This window comes from Herpailurus yagouaroundi, unplaced genomic scaffold (genome assembly GCF_014898765.1).
Source record: "Herpailurus yagouaroundi ecotype Mexico unplaced genomic scaffold, PumYag 165, whole genome shotgun sequence".
Classification (NCBI taxonomy): Eukaryota; Metazoa; Chordata; class Mammalia; order Carnivora; family Felidae; genus Herpailurus; species Herpailurus yagouaroundi.
This window is the reverse complement of record NW_024412406.1, coordinates 12,770,017-12,790,252: the sequence shown is the minus strand read 5'-3', so window position 1 is coordinate 12,790,252 and position 20,236 is coordinate 12,770,017. Positions and strand designations below refer to the sequence as shown.

At 44.7% G+C, this 20,236-nt stretch overlaps 1 protein-coding gene and 1 long non-coding RNA gene across 2 annotated transcripts in view; one reads left to right on the top strand and one right to left on the bottom strand.

Moving 5' to 3' along the window:
• Positions 1-2,142: 2,142 nt before the first annotated feature.
• On the bottom strand, positions 2,143-5,009 carry MSC (musculin). Its single transcript, XM_040487609.1, has 2 exons — positions 4,279-5,009; positions 2,143-3,351 (listed from the first exon to the last, which is right to left on the bottom strand). Exons 1-2 carry the CDS (start codon positions 4,786-4,788, stop codon positions 3,265-3,267), a joined length of 597 nt encoding a protein of 198 aa, XP_040343543.1. The 5' UTR covers positions 4,789-5,009; the 3' UTR covers positions 2,143-3,264.
• LOC121038133 (uncharacterized) overlaps positions 4,805-20,236 on the top strand; it is a 29,115-nt gene continuing 13,683 nt past the window's right edge. The window contains exons 1-2 of the long non-coding RNA XR_005794179.1: positions 4,805-4,915; positions 5,617-5,676. This is a non-coding gene — a long non-coding RNA (uncharacterized LOC121038133). The remainder of the gene's footprint in view (positions 4,916-5,616; positions 5,677-20,236) is intronic.

Genomic DNA, 20,236 nt, shown 5'->3' with positions numbered 1-20,236 from the left:
GAGGGGCGGAGAGAGAGGGAGACACAGAATCTGAAGCAGGCTCCAGGCTCTGAGTTGTCAGCACAGATCCCAAAGCAGGGCTGGAACTCACAGATTTGAGATCGTGACCCAAGCAGAAGTTGGACGCTTAACCAACGGAGCCACCCAGGCTCCAACGGAGCCCCCCAAAAATAATTCTGAAGATTTTTTTTCTTCCCTGTAAAGTGGCAACAGAAATGAGTTTGCATGGTATGACAGTCTGGACACATGAATCAGTAAAGAAGGCCACTTCAGTATGGGGAGTGCTGATAGAGGAAGGGCAGGAAATCTGTGAGTTTACCCCTGAACTGCCCAGAGGGAATATAATTATAGACACAAATATTTAAATTTTGTTTATGAAAATTTGCCCAAATATTTTGTTTATTCAAATGCTTCTTCTTTTCTGTATTTACTACAAACACAGCCTTTTTCTCTTTCTTTCTTTCTTTCTTTCTTTCTTTCTTTCTTTCTTTCTTTTTCTTTTTTTTTTTTTAACTTTTTCTGTTTCTGCTTTTGTGGGACACTTCTGTTTTATGGTTGTAATCCAGGCATTTTAAAGCTGGGCCACGAATATTAAAGACTGGAATCCTGAAATGCCCCACCTGTTTAAAGTGTCCCCTTTGCCAAAGCATGTCTCCCCACTTTTTTAAGGAGTCATTAGAACCCGCTTATTAGAAGGGTTGCATAAATATTTTCACATTTATTTCTGATGGCACTCTTCCTAGGTAGGCACTATTATTATCATCATTTTGTAGGTGATAAAACGGAGGCTTAGAGGGGTTGCATATGGTCAGTATTCTGTGGGTGGCAGAGCTTCAATTTCTAGTTGGGTTCTGTGGACATTCAAGGTCACCTTAACAACATACCACACTGCCCCCTTCCCTTAAAACGGATCGAATGTGATGGAAGCTTTGGAAAAGACACTAACAGCTGGCTTCCAGGAGACACCCCACCCCCAAGAAGCGGGCCACCCAGAACTTATCAGGGGGCCTAAGTGCCTTTAAACCACCATACTAGGGTTTCCCCGTCACTAGTTAGCAAACCTGAGTTTGCTTTTACCAGAGAGCCCCTAATGCCACAGAAACCAAGAAGTGTAATCCTGTGCCAACTTCTGCTGTTGTGGCAGATTAGATCCTGAGGGCCGGGTCCCTCCCCCTGTGAATAAAGCCCAAGAAAATCGTCTCCAAAAGCAGTTATCCAGAGTTTTGGTTTCGTTTAGTTCAAAACAGGAAATCATGCTCCCCTAACTCCCTCTCACCTCCTAAACCCCAGCTGTATTTTCTCTTTCTGGTCAAGAAAACTGCCTTTCGATTTTATTAAATAACGAACATACTCCAAATTGGGCAGTTGTTTTGGTAGTTTTCTCCTTCACACTTTTCCAAATTTTCTAAATGTTCTACAACGAGAATGCAGCTTTAAAACAGACGGGCGTTAAAAAATAAATAAAAAAAATAATAAAATAAAATAAAATAAAATAAATAAAATAAAATAAAATAAAATAAAATAAAATGACTGGCGTTTGAAAACCATATGATGGTTTTCCAGGTTATTACTTCTTGAGAATATTGCAGTGAAAATGGAAGAAAATAACAAGGAAAATGAGGTGGTGTACATTAAAAGCACTATATAAACATTATTTAGGGGAAGAAAGAAAAGCTCTAACTGAAACACAACTTGGCGCCTTGTATTATGGTTTTATTCTGCCAATTAGACCTGAGACCTACTCCCCACTCCAGTGTGTGGGCTGTAGGGGTTTAAGCTGGAGAAAGCATCCGGTGTGTGTGTGTGTGTGTGCGCGTGCGCGCGCGCGTAAGTGTAAGAAGTGTACCTATATTACCCTGTAGAACATATACCTTTCAAAGTGGCCCTGGCCCCAAAGACTCTTCTGGTGTAAGAAGCCTCTGGTTCTTGTCTTCCAGTAACCTCGGCCTCCAGAAGAATCAAATCATAGAAAGTAATGAGAGTTCCATTTGGAAGCGCAGTAATTTAAATGTGATCACCACCCGTTCTGCAGAGAAAGAACCAATCCCAGCGCAGGGAGCCAAGAAAGCACCTTTAAATGAACTTCCGGACCAAACTAGGTAAAAGGCAACAAAGACCACATTCTGCCGCGCCCACGGCCACTCGGTTTTCACAACGCGTTTTATTATTCATAAAAAAATAAATTTATTTACATTTGCTAGTTGCTGTGGTAGTGCAGCCTGGAGACAGCGGCGCATTTCCCCCGAGCGGGGTCACTGGGTACGTACAGCCTCAGCGGACCCACCCAGCGCACTCCTCCCGCGAGGCAGAGCCTGGACGGTGGGCCCGGGGAGGCGTCCAGAGCATGGAGGCGGCAGGCCCGCTGGGGATGGTCAGGGGCCGGAGGAGGGGTGCTGCAAGGAGGCGTGGGAGGAAGGACTGGACGGAGGCCTGAAGGGGACGCAAGCCTGGTGGGGTGCGGGGTGTGGGGTGCGGGGGTGGGAGGCTCTAGTTTAGACGGGAGGCGGGTGGAGACAGAAGCCTGGCTGGGAAGCAGCGGGAGCCTGCGGGGAGTGAAGGGCTTGACTGCAGCCGGGAGGCAGAAGCGCCGGGAGCGCTCCGGGCCAACCCGGGTCCGGTGGTCTGGGAAAGGGCGCCTCCGTCTTTCCCTAGACGGAGCGGGCGTGCCCCTGCCTCCCGGAGGCTGGGGTCCCGTGGGGGGTACAAACCTGGCCCAGGTGTGCCACTCCCCTCTCTTTGCAACTTAAAAACATGCCCCGATGTTGGTCTCGCGTGAAGACTGCTGTCTGTAAAGCCACTCATCCAGAGCACGTTCTAACCACTGCCTCACCGTAACATGCCTGTGCTGGGCACGGCCCCGCCATCGTATACGTCTATCTGGCTCAGTCGGGAAACTAACTCGTAGGCGGTTTGGCACGACAGCGCGGGGGTCAGTCTACACTGCTAAAGCCCGAGGCTGGATCTGGTTGCGCGTTGTAGAGACAGAAGGAAGGTCTTTTGGAAAAGAAAACTGTCGTCGCCAGGATCCCCAGCAGCCGCAGCCCTTGGCGCCCTGCGATGACGGCCACACGGCCAGCCCTCAGGCTCTGTCCCCAACGCCCGCCTCACGTCCTGCTCACAGTTCGGGTGGGTGGGGGGTGTCGAGGAGGATTTAGCAGAGTCCGATGGCACTTTCCCCCATTCTCTGGGGGTTCTCATGCTCCCTTCTCTCCGTGGCCCCCAAACACACGTGCTTGAACAGTAACTCCAGCAAGTGACTTCGATCTAAGCGGTGGTCCCACATAATCTGTTGGCTGCGGAAACTTCTTTGGTGTCGGTGTCAGGTCGTCCTGAGACCACGAACGGCCATGTCTGTAAAGTCAAAAGAGAATCAGACATCGAAGGAAAAAAAAAATACCGTCTCAAAGCGAAACCGCTCTCTTAAATGAACCCTGGAATACCCCTGGCTTTGAGTAGCTCAGATTTTATCCGTGTTCTGGGAATTTGGGTATCTTCTCTCCAAACTGGGATTTTAATTTTACTGGATTTTGATTGCGTGAGACGTTAAGAGTTCCGTCCACGCTTCCTCCTGGACTTTGCCCTCAAGATGATTTGGTGAAACTTGCAAAAGTTTGGGATTTTGTGTTTAATTCCCTTCCCCCAGCACGCGCGCGCGCGCGCGCGCGCACACACACACACACACACACACACACACACACACACCATCATCAGCCCTCCACTCTAAGTAGGAACTGGAATAGGTTCTTTCTCAAGCCTGGAAAGTTGGCAGGTTAGAAAGGGACTTTCCAGACAAATCCCTTTTGGGGAAACCTCTGCTATTCTGCAAGAACTTTTTAACATCCAAAGGCTGATTAAATAGAGCTCGGCCTTCCCTCCTTCCTTTCAGTAAGTAGGGCTCCTTACATGGAACCTGTCTGACTCTTAGATGGAAACGCTTAGGCGACAGAGACTTGCCATTGAATCTGCAACCGGGTAGTGGCCGCAGATGGCATCGAGATTCACCCCGGAAGTAAGATTTAAGCCAACTGCTGTCACAGGGCAAAATACCAGGTACAAAGATCAGAATGAAGAAGCACTGAAGGGTGCACGGCTCTTCCCCAGGAGAACGGCCTGGCCCCTCCCTTGACTGGGAGAAACTAAACTGGACTCCTCACCACCCATTCCAGCACCCCCCCTTTCGGGTTCTTGCCAGGGGGCTGACCCTGCCTGGCACGCGGGAGCTCCCTCCCTGAGCATTTCCCGGCCGCTCGCCCCGAGCCTCGCGTGCGGCGCCCCTACCAGGTTCACCGGGTGCACGTAGCCGTTCTCGTAGCGGTCCTCCTGCAGCAGCTGCCGCAGGTGCGCGATGTAACTGGAAGCCAGCCGGAGCGTGTCGAGCTTCGAAAGCTTAGTGTCTGGGGGCACCCAAGGCAGACTGGTCTTGAGCCTGGAGAAGGCTTTGCTCAGCACGCGCATCCGGGCGCGCTCGCGGGCGTTGGCGGCGTTGCGCTGCGACTGCTTGCAGTCGGCCGCCGAGCCCTTGGGCGGGAGGGGCTTCTTGCCGCCGCCGCCCCCAGCCACGCGCGGCCGTTTCCTCTTGCAGCCCTCCGCGCCGCCGGCCGCTCCCAGCGCGCACCGCTCTTCCTCGCCGTCGGGGTCTTCCTCCTCGGCCGAGGAGTTGTCACTGGGCGAGATGTAGCTGCGCTCGGCGCCGCGGAGGGGCGGCCTCTTGGAGGCGGGGACCGGGTACCCCCGCTGCAGCCCCCGCAGCTCCATCTCCTCGGGGTCGCTCACCGAGCCGGTGGACATCACCGCGTCCCCCACGCCCACGCGCGCCCGCCTTCCTGCCCCAGGCCAGCCTCGCGGTGTCGGCCTTCCGCTCCCTCTGGCGGAGGCGGGGGGCCAGGCAGCGTTCGGAGCGTGACTGGAGACCCGGGTAGGCAGCCCCGCCGGGGAGCGAGCAGTGCCGCGGACCCGGGAGAGCGCGGGCCGAGGAGTCCGCGCCCCCGCCCAGGCCCCGCGCGCACTAGCGCTAGCTGCGCCTTTTGACAGGACTATTTATTTGTACTCCTCGGGACAAACCACCCGGGCAAAGAAGAGGGGGTTGGAAAGGGGGGCAAGAGGTGGGGCGGGGGCGTGGAAGGGGTGGGGACCGTTTGTCTGCGCTCAGGATCTGCTGTTGGGGGCAGGGAAGGGGAAGTCTCCGCTGAGCCGCGATTTGGGGCCCCGGGTCCGTGGGACCCTCAGATTGTCAGTGAGAGGTATGTGTCGGGCAAGTGAAGGAGGGGACCTTGTTCGTACCCACCCCACTTCCACGCCCAACTAGTCTTAGCGATGGCGGAGATTGCCAGACGCTTCGAAGCCCTAGGATCGCGACCTCTGCTTCTCTCCCGGGCTTTTCAGCGGAACTGTTTCCCAAGTTCATAACGCATCATGTAGGACTGCCTATCCTGGGCTTGCCCGACCACAGCTTAAGAGCAAAGCAAGCAAACAACACTGACAACGGTTAACCTCTCCCTTTTCCGTCCTCCTTTTCCCCTAACGTGGCTTTATGATTTACAAAGCACTTTTAGTACATCGGCTCGGTTCGTTCCATTTTCAAACATCTGTGACTTAAATGTTATCTCCACTTTGCAGAACTTCAAGCTAAGCCACAGAGATAGAGATTTAAGTAAAGGACCCCCAATCACCGGGCTGGTAAGTAGAATACGGACTGGAGATCTGTGTCTAGCATCCCCAGCCCCTCGGTCTTTAGTCGCTAACACGCCTCCCTCACCACACATCACAAGCCGTTATATCCATTATTTCCCACTGTCTTGAGAATTTCATGCTTCGTTTTGTTTGTAATACCACAATGCGTAAGATAGAAGCTCTTGCCCCAACTCTTTGTGTTGTAGTCCAGGGAATCAATTCCTATTTTAGGTTGTGTATTGAAGAGCACACTCCTGGATGCAGAATGCTAAGTCAATGCAATCTCAAAAAAAAAAAAAAAAAAAAAAAAAAAAAAAAAAAAGACAAAACAGCATCCAAAATTATGCCAACCAAAAATAAGCCCTCTGCCCACTCCCCTCCCCCAAAGGAAACATTGGCCTCATTATTTTCTAACTCAAAGGACCTTTGCAGTAGGTGCTCTTGGAATGGGTACTTCACTTTGGAAGGAGGCACCTATGGCCAGCTACTGAGTGCCTGCTGTGCGCCAGTCACTGGGCTGGGCGCCATACGACTGCCCACAGGAATTAAAAGAAAGCAACAAAACAACAAAATGGTTAAACCACTGCGAGGTTGGGGTATGGTAACTCCGTTTAGCAATGAGGAAATCGAGTCTTCAAACCAGAGTTAGGTGTTTACTTGTCCTTTCCCTGAAAGCTCACAGGCTCCCAAACGGAGCCAAGTGCGAGGAAAGAAATGTGCAGTCAGCCCAGGACAGAGTGGGCAGAAGCCATGGGGCCAGCCTCCCTCCACCAGCAACTCCGCAGAACAAATGCTCCCGGCTTCGTGCCTGAAGTGCCACAACAGGTGGCTGGCCTGGGCTGACTTCATCACTCAGGCATCGTCCACCTTCGTATCCCAGGCCAGGCCTCCCTGGTGGGGGATGTTTCACACAAGCCCTCCTGGTCGCCCTCATTTGTAGAGGTTTTCTCCCTATACATTTTGGCATTTTGTTAAGGGATGGGGCAGGGGCTCCTCTGGGGATCATTTGAATGAAAATATCGCTCATTTTCCGTTCTCTCTGGGCTGCGAAAAGGCAGAGAGTATCCACAGAATGTAGAGTTCTTCAGAGGGGTGCTCGAACTTGAACTTGACTTTAGGTGCCACAGGCCAAGGAGGGAAGAAAAAGTGAGAAGGGGGAGCGAAGGATGTAAAAAGGAGATCGTAAGCTAGATTTCTGCATCACCTATTGGTGACTTGAATCTATCAGTATAAATACATAGTCTCACACATTAGAGGCAGGCATATAGGTTTTAAAAATCTGGATTGTTTATACAGGTGCAGAACAAAGTCTTTCTTTAGAAAAGATTAATGGTGGGCAAAGTGCTAGTTTTTCTCTAAACAGTCGCAAAAATCTGTACCCAGTCTCAAAGCTAAGCAGGTCATGGCCAGTTTCTCTTGCTTGTAGGAACTGACTGACCCCAAATGTTCCTGCTTATTTTTTTCATAGCTCTTTCCTGTTTCTCTTCTCTTCTTTGTGCCTCTTTATCCTTCCGTCTTTCCATTCTTTTTTCCTTCTTCTTTATCTCTCTTCCTTCTTCCCTCCTTTCCTGGGTTCTCTTTCAAGAAAGGCAGCTATATTCATCTTCTTTCATTATTCCTTTCCCTCCTTTTCTTTCTAGAAATATCTTTCTTTTACTCTTTTTTTTTTTTCAAGTTGCAGACTCCCAATAAAGATCAGGAAGTGTATCTTCAAATGCATTTCATATTAGTGTATAACTGCAGTTTGCTTTAAACATGTTTATAATATATGACGTCTGTCACCTCTTTACACTTTGAATATGCTTTTACTTTCCCTTCTCTCTCAATACAGCAGCCCCGTGAGCTGAACAGTGCAAGTATAATTATCTCTTTTGAAAGCTCAGCTGTTCTAATGTTTTGGCAAGTTGTACACTGCAAATGAATCGCAAAGACTTTATTTTTGTATTTTAAAAAAAAAGCATATTGAAAATAATTCCTATCTGCCCATGCTTTGCAACATGTTTTCTTTAATTTTTTTTAAAGTTTATTTATTTATTTTGAGAGACACAGAGAGAGAGTGCAAGTGGGGGAGGGGCAGGGAGAGAGGGAGAGTCTGCTGCAGGCTCAGCACAGAGCATCACCTGGGGCTGGAACTCATGAACCATGAGATCATGATCTCAGCTGAAATCAAGGCCAGTGCTTTTCCAGCTGAGCCACCCAGGCACCCTGCTTTGCAACCTTTTAGATTTGTGGCCTGAATATACAGATGTTTATGGTATGCATTAATCGTCTTGAAATTCTTTAAGACGTCCTTTTTAAGTAGGCAAGGGAGGCTGGGTGGGCTAAAAGTTACATTATAAAACAAACATTAATACATTTAATAATGTTTCCTGATCCTGGTTTTCCTGCTTATTGGCTGTATGACCTTTGGCAATTTCCTTCTTCTGAGGCCCAGTTTCCTGATCTATAAAATGAACTATCTGTCTCATAAGGGAGAGGAAGGGTATGAGCAAATGCCTGGGCCAGAGCCTGATACATGGAAGAAGTTCAATAAATGCGAGTTATTTTCATCACTATTAATTGCTTTGTCCAATGTCATATAGCTAATAAGTATCAGGTCAGGAACTGACCCAGGTTTTGTACTCCAGGACTTGTTCTGGGTTTTCGATGGCCCCAGGATGCCATTTGCTTTAACCGCAAGCTTCTAGGGTTTGAAGCACGTGATCCCATTTCCCATAGATCTTGTAGGAGACCTCGCTGAGGGAAAATGGATGGGCCTACATTTCTTTCTCCAGGTTCTCTTCCCATAAAGTCACAGCACTTCTCCAGTCCTCACTCTCCTTATTTAAAAACTGGAATAACATTCCTAAATCAGAGTTATTGAAAGGCTTACATGAAATTGTGGTGTATGTGAAAGCATACTCAGATGTAACACGGAGAAGGCACTTAATATATTAAAATATTTTTAAATGCAATGTTTAAATATTTTAAATGGTTTAAAACGTTAAAAATATCTAGGGGTGCTTTGGTGGCTCAGTTGGTTAAGCATCTACCTCTTGGTTTTGGTTCAGGTCCTGAGCTCATGGTCTTAAGATTGAGCCCTGTATAAGACTCCCTGCTGAGCTTGGAACCTGCTTGAGATTCTCTCTCTCCCTCTCCCCCTCCCTCTCTCTCTCGCTGCCCCTCTCCCACTCGTATGTACATGTGCATGAGTTCTCTCTCTCTCAAAATAAATATTTAAAAATGTATTAAAAATATCTAAAACTTAGGTTTTCTAAAAAGGTAGACCAAGGTAGGTTAATAATTAGAGACCACAGAAAATAGGCCATTTATGGCCACTGCCCCTTCTAACTCTGTTGGAAGACTAGATGCGAAAGTCTGAATTTGGGATGGTCAGGTGGGTTTAAGGTTTTGGGAGAGGAGCGGTTGCACCTACATTCTGGGAACACCAGGCCAAAACATTAGTAAGTAAATGCTAAAGAAATGATTGCTGTGACAATGCATTTGAATGGAAAGAGCCCTCCCTACATGACCTTCCTGGTGGTATCTTCCTAAAGTCTCCTGATATTCTGAGCCATCTGGATGGCTGAAGAAATTGCCATATCTTTGATCTACAAAAACAGAGTCTCCAATTGGCCAATATGGAAGCCACTAGCCACAGAAGGCTATTGAGGACTTGAGCTGTGGCTAGTCATGTACAGTAGAGTAAAACACACACCAGATATTGAAGACAAAATGAATAAGATCATGTAAAATACCTCAGGAATATGTTTCCAAAATTATGTCTAACAATGATAGCATTTTGGATATATCGGGTTGAAAAAAATGTGATTAAAATTATTTTCACTTGTTTCTTTTTGGTTTTATAACGCAGCTACTAAACATTTTGATTTATATGTGCGGCTCAGATTATTTTCTTTTGGATAATGTAGGGATTAACTATGCTACTATAGATGGAGTGTATAAGGTTCACTGTGAGACCAACTCCCACCTACTCAGGACACACTCTCCTGGGAAAAAGCATGATCATTCGGGAAGCACACATGACATCACGTATCTTGTCCCTCATCCCTGTCATCTCCCCTGCACCTCACCACGCGTCCTCAACCTCACATAATTCACCTGACCCTAGAACGTGCTGAGAAACACTCTGCCCTACTATGTAACGGAAGCCTTAGCCCTGGAGAAGCATTGAGCTTAATCCCCCCAGGCATAACGGACACTCTGCAGACATCAGCCAGAGCTCCATGGCCCAGTTCATTAGGCTTTCAGTGCTTAAGGAGCAGGACACCTAGGCCAGTGAGGTGAAAGATCTGGGGAACGCTGTGCACGGGTCACGTGGACTGCTAGTCATGTGGTGTGCCGGTCACATGGGGAGCAGGTCGGTTGGAGGCACAGTTAGGCCAGCCTCACCCCAGGCCTTGTCTCTTCTTTCTCCGACTACACAAAGCCACGTGCCCAGCTCTAGGTCCCCTGAAGCCTCCGTCCCCTCCACCCCCACTCCCAGCCCAGGAAGGAAAGGGACTCCTGACGTTTGGGCGCCACCAAGGAAGCGGCCAAGCACCTGTGGGAACACTCGGAATGGACAAGAGGAGTTCTCTGTCATCTACGACACAACCAGTCGTCCACTGCTGGCTTCTTTATCCAGAAGTTGTGCCAAGATTTTTGCTTCCTTGGAGCCCCAACAGGCCTCAGTGCGTAGACAGGCCAGTGCCTGGACACATCAGGTCTGCGGAGGCTCGAGGGCGAAAAAGTCTGAGTATGTTTCAGAGACCTGATTTTCTCTGCCATCAAGAGGGAAGGAAAAAATCTTCACTGACTGTCTTGACAAGTAAAAATGCAGGTGGCTTTGGGGAAAGATTTTTTTAAAGCAGTATCTGCGGATTGAAAGCGTAAACTCTTCTGCCCCTGGCATGGTGTGTATCTCCTGAAAATGACTTTGACTGCTCCACTAGCAGAGTGAAGCACACCAGCTCTCAGGAAGAAAAAGCCCTGCGGTGAAGGCCTCCGAAGGAGGCCTGTTTGAAGAATCTCTGGACCCCATTGATTTGGGGGCATTCTGAAGGGTGAGCTAGTCTGAGTGCAGTCTTGTTTTTTAAAGAATCTCTTGGGGCGCCTGGGTGGGTCAGTCAGTGAAGCGTCCGACTTCGGCTCAGGTCCTGATCTCACTGTTCGTGGGTTTGAGCCCCGCGTCGGGCTCTGTGCTGACAGCTCGGAGCCTGGAGCCTGCTTCCGATTCTGTGTCTCCCTCCCTCTCTGATCCTCCCCTGCTCATGCTCTGTCTGTCTCTCTCAAAAAATAAACATTAAAAAAAATTTTTTTTAATCTCTTGAGACAGACTTCCACTTTTGGGCAGAAGCTAAGAAACTTCTGTGCCAGGAGATTTTTAGTGTTTATCGGCAGTACTTTGGAAGTGTGAAAATATTTCATTATCAAAACACCACTTGAAATGTAGCACACTGCTCTGGTCTCCAATATGTGGTCCCAAGCCTTGTTAATTGTGGAGTTAACCTGGGAGAGAATGACATCCTGCCATGTGGCTCCTCCCGGAAAGAGCCCCCTTTGCTGTGGACTTTAGAAGATCTCTGCATTCGTCAGCTGAGTGGTCTTGGGACACTTGCTCACCTTCTTGGACTTGTTTCTCTGTGGATAGCCCACCTCCCAGAGACTTCCCAGCGTTCAGGCACCCCTGGACAATGTAGGGCATTGCACAAGGTTAGTTCTTGTGTTATTGTCTCCATCCTCTCTCCTGGGGTCCCATTCTTTTTGTACCCCCTGGAGCAAAAGAGTCATTCCCCTGCTGAGAGTTGCTTTCCTTTTAGCAGCCCTCCAATCCTCCACGACCCCCGCCCCACCCAGCGCCTCATCCCCTACAGAACACCCAAGTGAAAACTAAATGCCTCCTGGCGCCAGAAGGAAGTTCTCATGTAATAGATACTTTGTGGTGTCAGAGAGCAGGGATTCTGTGCACTTTGTCCACCAGGCCCTTAATCAGCTCTTCTGTAAAAGAGGGGCCTGGCTTATTTACATACAAACTTTGTTTCTCCAGGCCCAGGCCCCTCTGACCTCCAATTCTAAAATGAGCTCTCATAGATGATCAGAAAACAGGGAAGTGTTTTGGGAAATGTGCCCACTTTTTCTTGATGTTTCCCCCTTTGGCTTATCTGTGCGGCTCTGCCCAATTAGCAAGGAAAATGAGCCAATTAACTTGCAGCGGGGGAGAAAAATCCACTCTGTTAACATTCCTCTTAAGGTCTGATTCTCAAGCAGAGCTCCTTGAGGATGTTGCAAACAGAACTACCTAAGGAACCCTCACGCCTGGTTACATCGCCCTGCTCCCATCCCTTCTTAGACTGCCACATTCTGGCAGCTTCCTTTAGGGAAGAGAGGGGCAGAATTAAAAAACAAACACAGGGGCGCCTGGGTGGCTTGGTCGGTTGAGTGTCCGACTTCGGCTCAGGTCATGATCTCACGGTCCGTGAGTTCGAGCCCCGCGTCGGGCTCTGTGCTGACAGCTCAGAGCCTGGAGCCTGTTTCAGATTCTGTGTCTCCCTCTCCCTGACCCTCCCCTGTTCATGCTCTGTCTCTGTCTCAAAAATAAATAAACGTTAAAAAAATTAAAAAAAAAACACAACAACAACAACAACAACAAAAAACAACGAAAGACTTAACTGTAAACTCAATGAAGGCAGAGCCTGTGTCTTGTTCATCTGGGTATCCTCAGTGGCTAGCAGCTTAAGAAGGCACTACCGAAATATGTGGTGATTGAAAACATTCACAAACACATGAGCACAATCCAGCCTTCACCCATAATTAAAGGAAGGTGCACACTCAACCCGTAATTTGCCCTTCATTTAACCAACTCGGTTTATTCCTATGTACTCTACCCTACTATCAATACTTACAGAGATCCAATTACATTTCTCACTAACTGAATGGACTTTTAAGAGTTATTTCCTGTTTTCAAATGTAGGTTATATATCCGCCTACTTTTCATATGATATACTTGCCACAGTCCCAGGGTTCATTCCTACTAGCAGAAGAATTACATTTATTATGAACATCCCAGCAGCAAGATCTCTTCTTATAAAAATGAACTCTAGCTTTAAATACCATTTGTAACTTTTTATTCCTGATTGGAAAAAAAAAATCAGAATTTTTATGAAGTTGCAGAGGATCACAGATCTACAAAACCTCGGATTACACTTTTTCTCATAGAATGAGGAGAGAATGGGACCCTTGAAAGTTTGATGGGTTAGCAGAGAAGGAGGACTCAGAAAGACAGGAATCTGTGAGGTGAGAGGAAAACCAAAAGTGAGTAGTGTCATTGAAAACAGGGGAGGAGTTTCAGGAAATCATGGGTGGGGACTTCCAGTTGAGATGCTATGGTAAGATCACGTTTTGAAGCTTCCCTTGTGCTCCAAACACATGGTAATAAGAGTTAAGATGTAAAAATAGAAAACTAAAAAGACATAGTCATGTTCAAAAGCAAGAAAAAGTATCTCTGTGTACCAGGACTGGAACAGAAACAGAATGTTGAATAGGGTTGAAGTTCCTGGTGGGTCCTCAGCGTCTCCTTCAGGCAGGAGTACTCCAGACTTGAGAACCTTTGCAGAGAAGAGGAGCCTAGCTGTCCCCTGTGAGGACGGAGACTCCCCTGGGTCACTCCTTAAATTAGGATGCTGGAACAAGGTGCTTGCTGCCGCTAAGGAAACACACAGAAGCAGGCCTAGCCAGTGTATTGGCTCTGCGACTGAGTCATTTTCAATTGTTTTAGTCTCTTAATTATGGGTCACATTTTTCTGCTTCTTCACATGCCTGGCAACTTTTGTTTGGGTGCCAGACATTATAAATGTTGTCTGTTGGGTTCTGGATATCTCTGTATTCCTGTAAATACTGTTGATCTTTGCTCTGGGATTCAGTTAAGTTACTTGGAAATGGTGTAATCCTTTTTGGTTTTCCTTTGGAGGTTGGTAGAAGGAATCAGAGCAGGGCTCATTTAGGGCAAATCATTCCCCTACCAAGGTACGAGTCCTATGAACACTCAACCCGATGCCCTGTGAATTCTGAGATTTTCCAACCCAGCTGGAGCGGGTATTATTCCTGGCCCTGTGTGAGTACCTAGCACTGCTCCCTTTTATCTCTTTTGGTGGTTCTTCCTTCAGCCTCTGGTAGTTATTGATCAGCTGAACACCCCAGGGGGCCCTCTGCAGGTCTCTGAGTTCTGTCCCTGGGTAGCTCCCTGCTTTCTGGTACTCTGCTCTGTGAATTCTAACTGTCTTGTTCTCTGCAGTCTCTCAGCTCTGTCCTCTCATTCAGGGAGTCTGCCTGGGTTCTCCCTTTCTGCTCCTTAGCTTGGAATGTTCTGTCATGGCAATAGCTGGAGAAACTATAGCAATTTTAGGGCTTGCATTATTTGTTTCCCTTCTCTTAGAGTCCACTAACCACTACCTCATGCCCAATGTTTTGAGAGTCTCTATTTCTTATATTTTGTTTGTTTTGTGGTTGTTTCAGGTGGAAAGGTAAGTCTTATCTATTTTGGCCACAACTGCAAGTCTTTGGACTTCTACCTTAGTGGGAAACTAATTTTTCCTTTTTTTTTTTTTTTTTTTTTTTAAGGATGAGAGTTGCTTAAACATGGTTGTATTTTGATGAAGAGATTAAAGATATTAAAAAATATGAGAAACAGAAAGGAATAGTGATGGGCTGACTTCTCAGAGGAGGTGGAAAGAATAGGGACAGGGGTTGGCTTTGAAAAACAAGAAATATACCTCTCTGCCTAAAATGAGATGAAAATAACGTGGGTTGCCAATGTAGATCAGCAGAGGTTTGTAACAGGAAGTTTGAGAGGTAAGCTCCCGATGGTCTCTGTTTTCTCAATAGAGTATAAATTCAGGTTACTGACTTCAGATAGGGGAGGAGGCATGAGGTATCCAGATTTTAAACAGTGAAAAATGTGAGAAGTAACCATTTTAGAGACTATAAGAAAGGTCTGATGAGGTGTAAGGAAAATTATTTGAAAGAAGTGTTGGGGCGCCTGGGTGGCGCAGTCGGTTAAGCATCCGACTTTAGCCAGGTCACGATCTCACGGTCCGGTCCGTGAGTTCGAGCCCCGCGTCGGGCTCTGGGCTGATGGCTCAGAGCCTGGAGCCTGTTTCCGATTCTGTGTCTCCCTCTCTCTCTGCCCCTCGCCCGTTCATGCTCTGTCTTTCTCTGTCCCAAAAATAAATAAACGTTGAAAAAAAAAATTTAAAAAAAGAAAGAAGTGTTAAGGGCTCTGATGAGGTTGACTGATTAGCATTTAGAGCCATTAACAACTGTGAAGTAATCTAGCATAGTGGCTGATACGTAGTGATTTTCAGTTAGAAATAGCTGAATCTTGATAGTAAGATTGCCTGTTTACATCCTTGGTAACAAGAACTGGCAAGAATGAGCCATTAGTGGGTGAGTTAGATTTTGATGAGGTTAGAGAGGCAATTTAGGAACATGATGTCTAGGGGAGACACAGAGATTTAGATGAAGCCTCTATAGTTGGAGACCCCTGATATGCAAGAGAAAGACAAAACGAAGGCATACTTACATAGTACATATATATATATACACACATACATGTATATATATATATATATATATATATGTATAATTTTATTTGGGGGTTAAATGAAGAGGGAAGGATTTGGAGAGAGGCGGTGAGACTATGTTGCACAAGACTTGAGGGTGCCATTGACATAGAGTACAATGTGAAAGAATCGGTATATTTCTTCTTCTATTTTTTCCGTTGTGCTTTGTCTATATAAAAGACAAAAAATCTATAAATGCAGGCATACATGCATATATAAACACAAACTATTCTTCAAAATTTAGGTTGAGAGTATTAGCAGATTTCTCTCAATACGTCCCACAGCTACCTAGGTCACAGCAAATAGTGGGTATTTTACATCAATACTAAGCCTCTGATTTCTTAATATTAGCCATAGGGTATGGACTGGCATGTGATGTATAATTAATGGAGGGAAAAGGTGAAATAGGTCAGATTGTCTGTCCCGCCATGGACCTTATTTTCTTATTCTGCATACTAAATTTCAGTATCTCCTCACATTTTACGATAAACGTATTGAGGTTAACAGAGGCAAAGTCCCTTGCTGAGAATCATGGAGATAGTTGAAGGGGAATTCAGAGTCCCGGGATAGGAGTCTAGCACTCTTGTTACCATATCATGCCCATGATGGCTAATTTTATGTGTCAGTTTGGCTATGATACAATATCCAGATATTTGGCCAGACATTATTCTAGATGTTTTCATGAAGGTGTGTTGTTGTTGTTGTTTTTGTTGTTGTTGTTTTTGTTTGTTTTGGTTTTTTTTTAGATGAGCTTAGCATTTAAATCAGTAGACTTTGATTAAACCAGATTATCCGCTGTAATGTGAGTGGGCCTTATCCAATCGGTTGACTATCTTAATAGAAAAAGACTGACCTCCCCAGAGGAAGTGTAAATTCTGCCAGGAGACTGCCTTCAGACTTGAACTCAACTCCTTCCCTCCATCTCTAGCCTGCTGGCCTACCCTGTATCTACTGTTCTTGGACAAAGTATGCTAGTCCTAGACAATTTAGTAAGCAGGATAATATGTAATGCTATGCACTCTGTGCTTAAATTGAGAAAATTAAAATTATGAAGGGATATTGAATCTCATAGTTCTTGAAATTTAGTCCTTATTTTCAATGTCATGGAAAAATGATTCTATCCAGGGAGGAAAATGTTCCAAGTAACTATAAAATATCAAAACATTGACTTTTCATATTTCTTTTAATATTATTATGCTACTTTGTCAAAAAATATAAATTTTAATTAGAAATTTTTCTTCATGTCGCTTGGATGGATATAGCCATCTTTTCTTTTAATAGAATTATCATTTTCAAATCACAAAATTCACCCTTTACAAATATGCAGTTCATTGGTGTTTAGTCTATTAACAGGTTGTACAACATTATCATTATGCATTTCCCAGACATTTATGTCATCCCAAAATGAACTCCTATACCAATTAGCAGTCAGTCCATACCTCTTGGAAACGACTAATCTTTCTGTTTCTGTGTGTTTGTCTATCCTGGACACTTTTACATAAATGGAATCATCTAATTGCATTTATAGGCCATTCATATTATAAGTCACAGACCTTTTGTGCCTGATTTACTTCACTAAATATGATGGGTTTTTTTTTCAAGGTTTACCCATGCTTTTCATGTAATAGCACTTCATTTTTATATGGCTAGATAATATTGCATTGTTTTTACATACCAAATTTTGTTTATCCATTCATCAATTGATGGATGTTTGGTTTGTTTCCACTTTTTGGCTATTGGGAATAATGATGTTATGAATATTTGTATACGGTGTTTTGTAGAACATATGTTTTCAAGTTTCTTGGGTATATATCTAGGAATGGAAATGCTGAGTCGTATAGTAAGCTTATATTTAACTTTTTGAGAATCTATCAAAATATTTTCTAAGGCAGGTATACCATTTTATATTTACAGAAGCAATGTAGAAAGTTTCCAATTTCTCTCCATTCTCACCAGTACTTTTTATTGTTTTTTGTTTGTTTGTTTTGATTATAGTCCTCCTAGTGAGTATGAAGTGATGATGTTTCATTGTGCTTTGATTTGCATTTTCCTAATACCTAGTGATGTTCAACATCTTTTTGTGTCCTTGTTGACCATTTGTGTATTTTCGGAGAAATGTCTATTCCAGTTCTTTGTCCAGTTTTAAATTGGATTGTCTTCTTGTTGTTGAATTATAAGTATGCTTTATTTATTCTGGATAAATACATGATTTGCAAATATTTTCTCCTGTTCTGTGCGTTGTCTTTTCGTGTGATTCTTTCCTTTAAAGCACAAGAGTTTTTGACTGTGACAAAGTCTAATTATCTGGTATTTTCTTTGATTGTTTAGGTTTTGGGTATTATGTCTAGGAAATGATTGTCTAATCTATGGTCACAAAGATTCACTTCTGTGTCAGCAGTAATGTTCTCCCTTTAATTCCTGATTTTAGTAATTTGAGTGCCATATCTTCATTTTGGTCATTCTAGTTAAATGTTTAATTAAGTTGGCTATTCTTTATTTCTTATTCTCAGTTTTATTTATTTCTGCAGTAATCATTGTTTTGTCCCTTTTGCTTATATTTGGTATGGTTTATTACTATTTTCTAGTTTCTTAAGGTAGAAGGTTAGGTTATTGGTTTGAAGTCTTTTTTTATTCTTTTTTAATATAGGCATTTATTATAAGCATGGTGGATAATTTTATGTGTCAGTTTAGACTAAAGGGTGCTCAGATAGCTGGGAAAACATTTCTTCTGGATGTTTCTGGGAAGGTGTCTCCAGAAGATTAATATTTGAATCAGTAGAGTGCATTAAAAAATACTGCCTTTGGGGCGCCTGGGTGGCGCAGTCGGTTAAGCGTCCGACTTCAGCCAGGTCACGATCTCGCGGTCCGGGAGTTCGAGCCCCGCGTCAGGCTCTGCACTGATGGCTCGGAGCCTGGAGCCTGTTTCCGATTCTGTGTCTCCCTCTCTCTCTGCCCCTCCCCCGTTCATGCTCTGTCTCTCTCTGTCCCAAAAATAAATAAAAAACGTTGAAAAAAAAATTAAAAAAAAAATACTGCCTTTACCAACGTAGATGGGTGTCATCCAATTCCTTGAGGATGTGAATAGAACAAAAAGGTGGAGTAAGGGCAAATTCACTCTCTCTGCTTGAGGTATCTGTCTTCTGCCTTTGGACATCAGCTGGGCTATTTCTTAGGCCTTCAGACTCAATCTGAATCACACAACCAACTTTTCTGGTTCTCTAGCTTGCATATGGCAGATTTGGGGACTTCGCAGCCTCCCTAATCTTATAAACCAATTCCTATAATAAATCTTCTCTTATATATATATACTATTGATTTTGTTTCTCTGGAGAATCCTGACTAATACAACAGTTATAAATTTCCCTCAAGCACTGTTTGTGTTGTATTCCTTAAGTTTGGTTTGTTGTGTCTTTAGTTTTTTTCATAAGTATTTTTAATGTGTTGTATGTATCACGCCATACCTAAGTATAACATTTTCTTTTCAGAGTATTTTCTGATTTCCTTTGTGATTTCTTCTTTGACTCTTTTTTTTTTTTTTTTAAAGGAGTGTTGCTTACTTTCCACATATTTTTGAATTCCCAAATGTCCTTCTATTACTGGACAAAGACTTTGTATTATTTCAGTCCTTTTAAATTTATTGAGACTTCTTTCATGATGTAACATGCATTCTATCCTGGGGAATGTTCCATGTGCATTTGAGAAGAATGTGTATTCCACTGCTGTTACATGCAGAGTTCTATAGGTATCTGTAAGGGCTACATGGTTTATAGTATTGGTCAAGTATTCTGTGTCTTTGTTGACTTTCTTTCTAGCTCTGTCCATTACTGCAAATGAGGTATTGAAGTTCCAACTTCAATTATTGCTGAATTTGCTAATTATTCCTTTACTTCTTAGAAATTCTGTTTCGTGTATTTTGGGGCCCTGTTGTTAGGTTCTTCTGGCCTGCTCAAATATCCTGTTGAAACCCCTTTAGTGAACTTTTCATTAAGTTTGGATATTTTTCAATTCCAGAATATCTTTTGGGTTCTTTTTAGAATTTTTTTAGTCCTTAGACACGGTTTTCTTTTAAAAGCTTTTTGCACATATTTAAAATAGCTAACTTAGGGGCACCTGGGTGGCTCAGTTTGTTAAGCATCTGACTTCAGCTCAGGTCATGATCTCACGGTTCATGAGTTCGAGCCCCGCATCAGGCTCTGTGCTGACAGCTCAGAGCCTGGAGCCTGCTTCGGATTCTGTGTCTCCCTCTCTCTCTGCCCCTCTCATACTTGCACTCTGTCTCTCTCCCTCTCAAAAATAAATAAACGTTAAGAAAATAAAAATAAAATAAAATGGCTAATTTAAAGTACACGTATAGTAAATCCAGTGCCTGGACTTCCTTAGGGATAGTTTCCTATTGGTTGCTTTTCTCCTCCTCCTGAATGGGCCATACTTTTATTGTTTGTTTGCATGCCTCATGATTTCTTTGTAGATAACTGGATGTTCAAAATAACATAATGTGGCAATTCTGGAAATCAAATTCGTCCTCCTTCCCAGGGTTTGCTGTTGTGTGTTGATGTTTCTGTTTAATGACTTTTCTGCATCAATTCTGTGAAGTCCGTACTGTATGTCAGGTGTGGCCACCGAAGTTTTTACTTGGTTCACATAGTGGTCCACTAATGATTGGACAGAGGTTTCCTTAAATTTCTGAACTGCCAAATCTCCCAGTCTTCGCTGAGGGGCTTTCTCTGTGTGTTGGGGCACTACTTCAATGCTTGGCCAAATAATTTACAATTTTGCCTTAGCCTTCACTTCCTGCTTGCACAGAACCTCAAGGTCAGCCAGAGGTGAGAGTTTAGGGCCTTTCAGGTCTTTCTTAATCATATGCACAGTTCTGGGAAGGTGCACAGACCTACCTGCGTTTGTGACTTTCTCAATCCCCAGGAGCATCTCAGAGCTTTTCAAAGCCTCTATGGAATTCTCATTCCCCA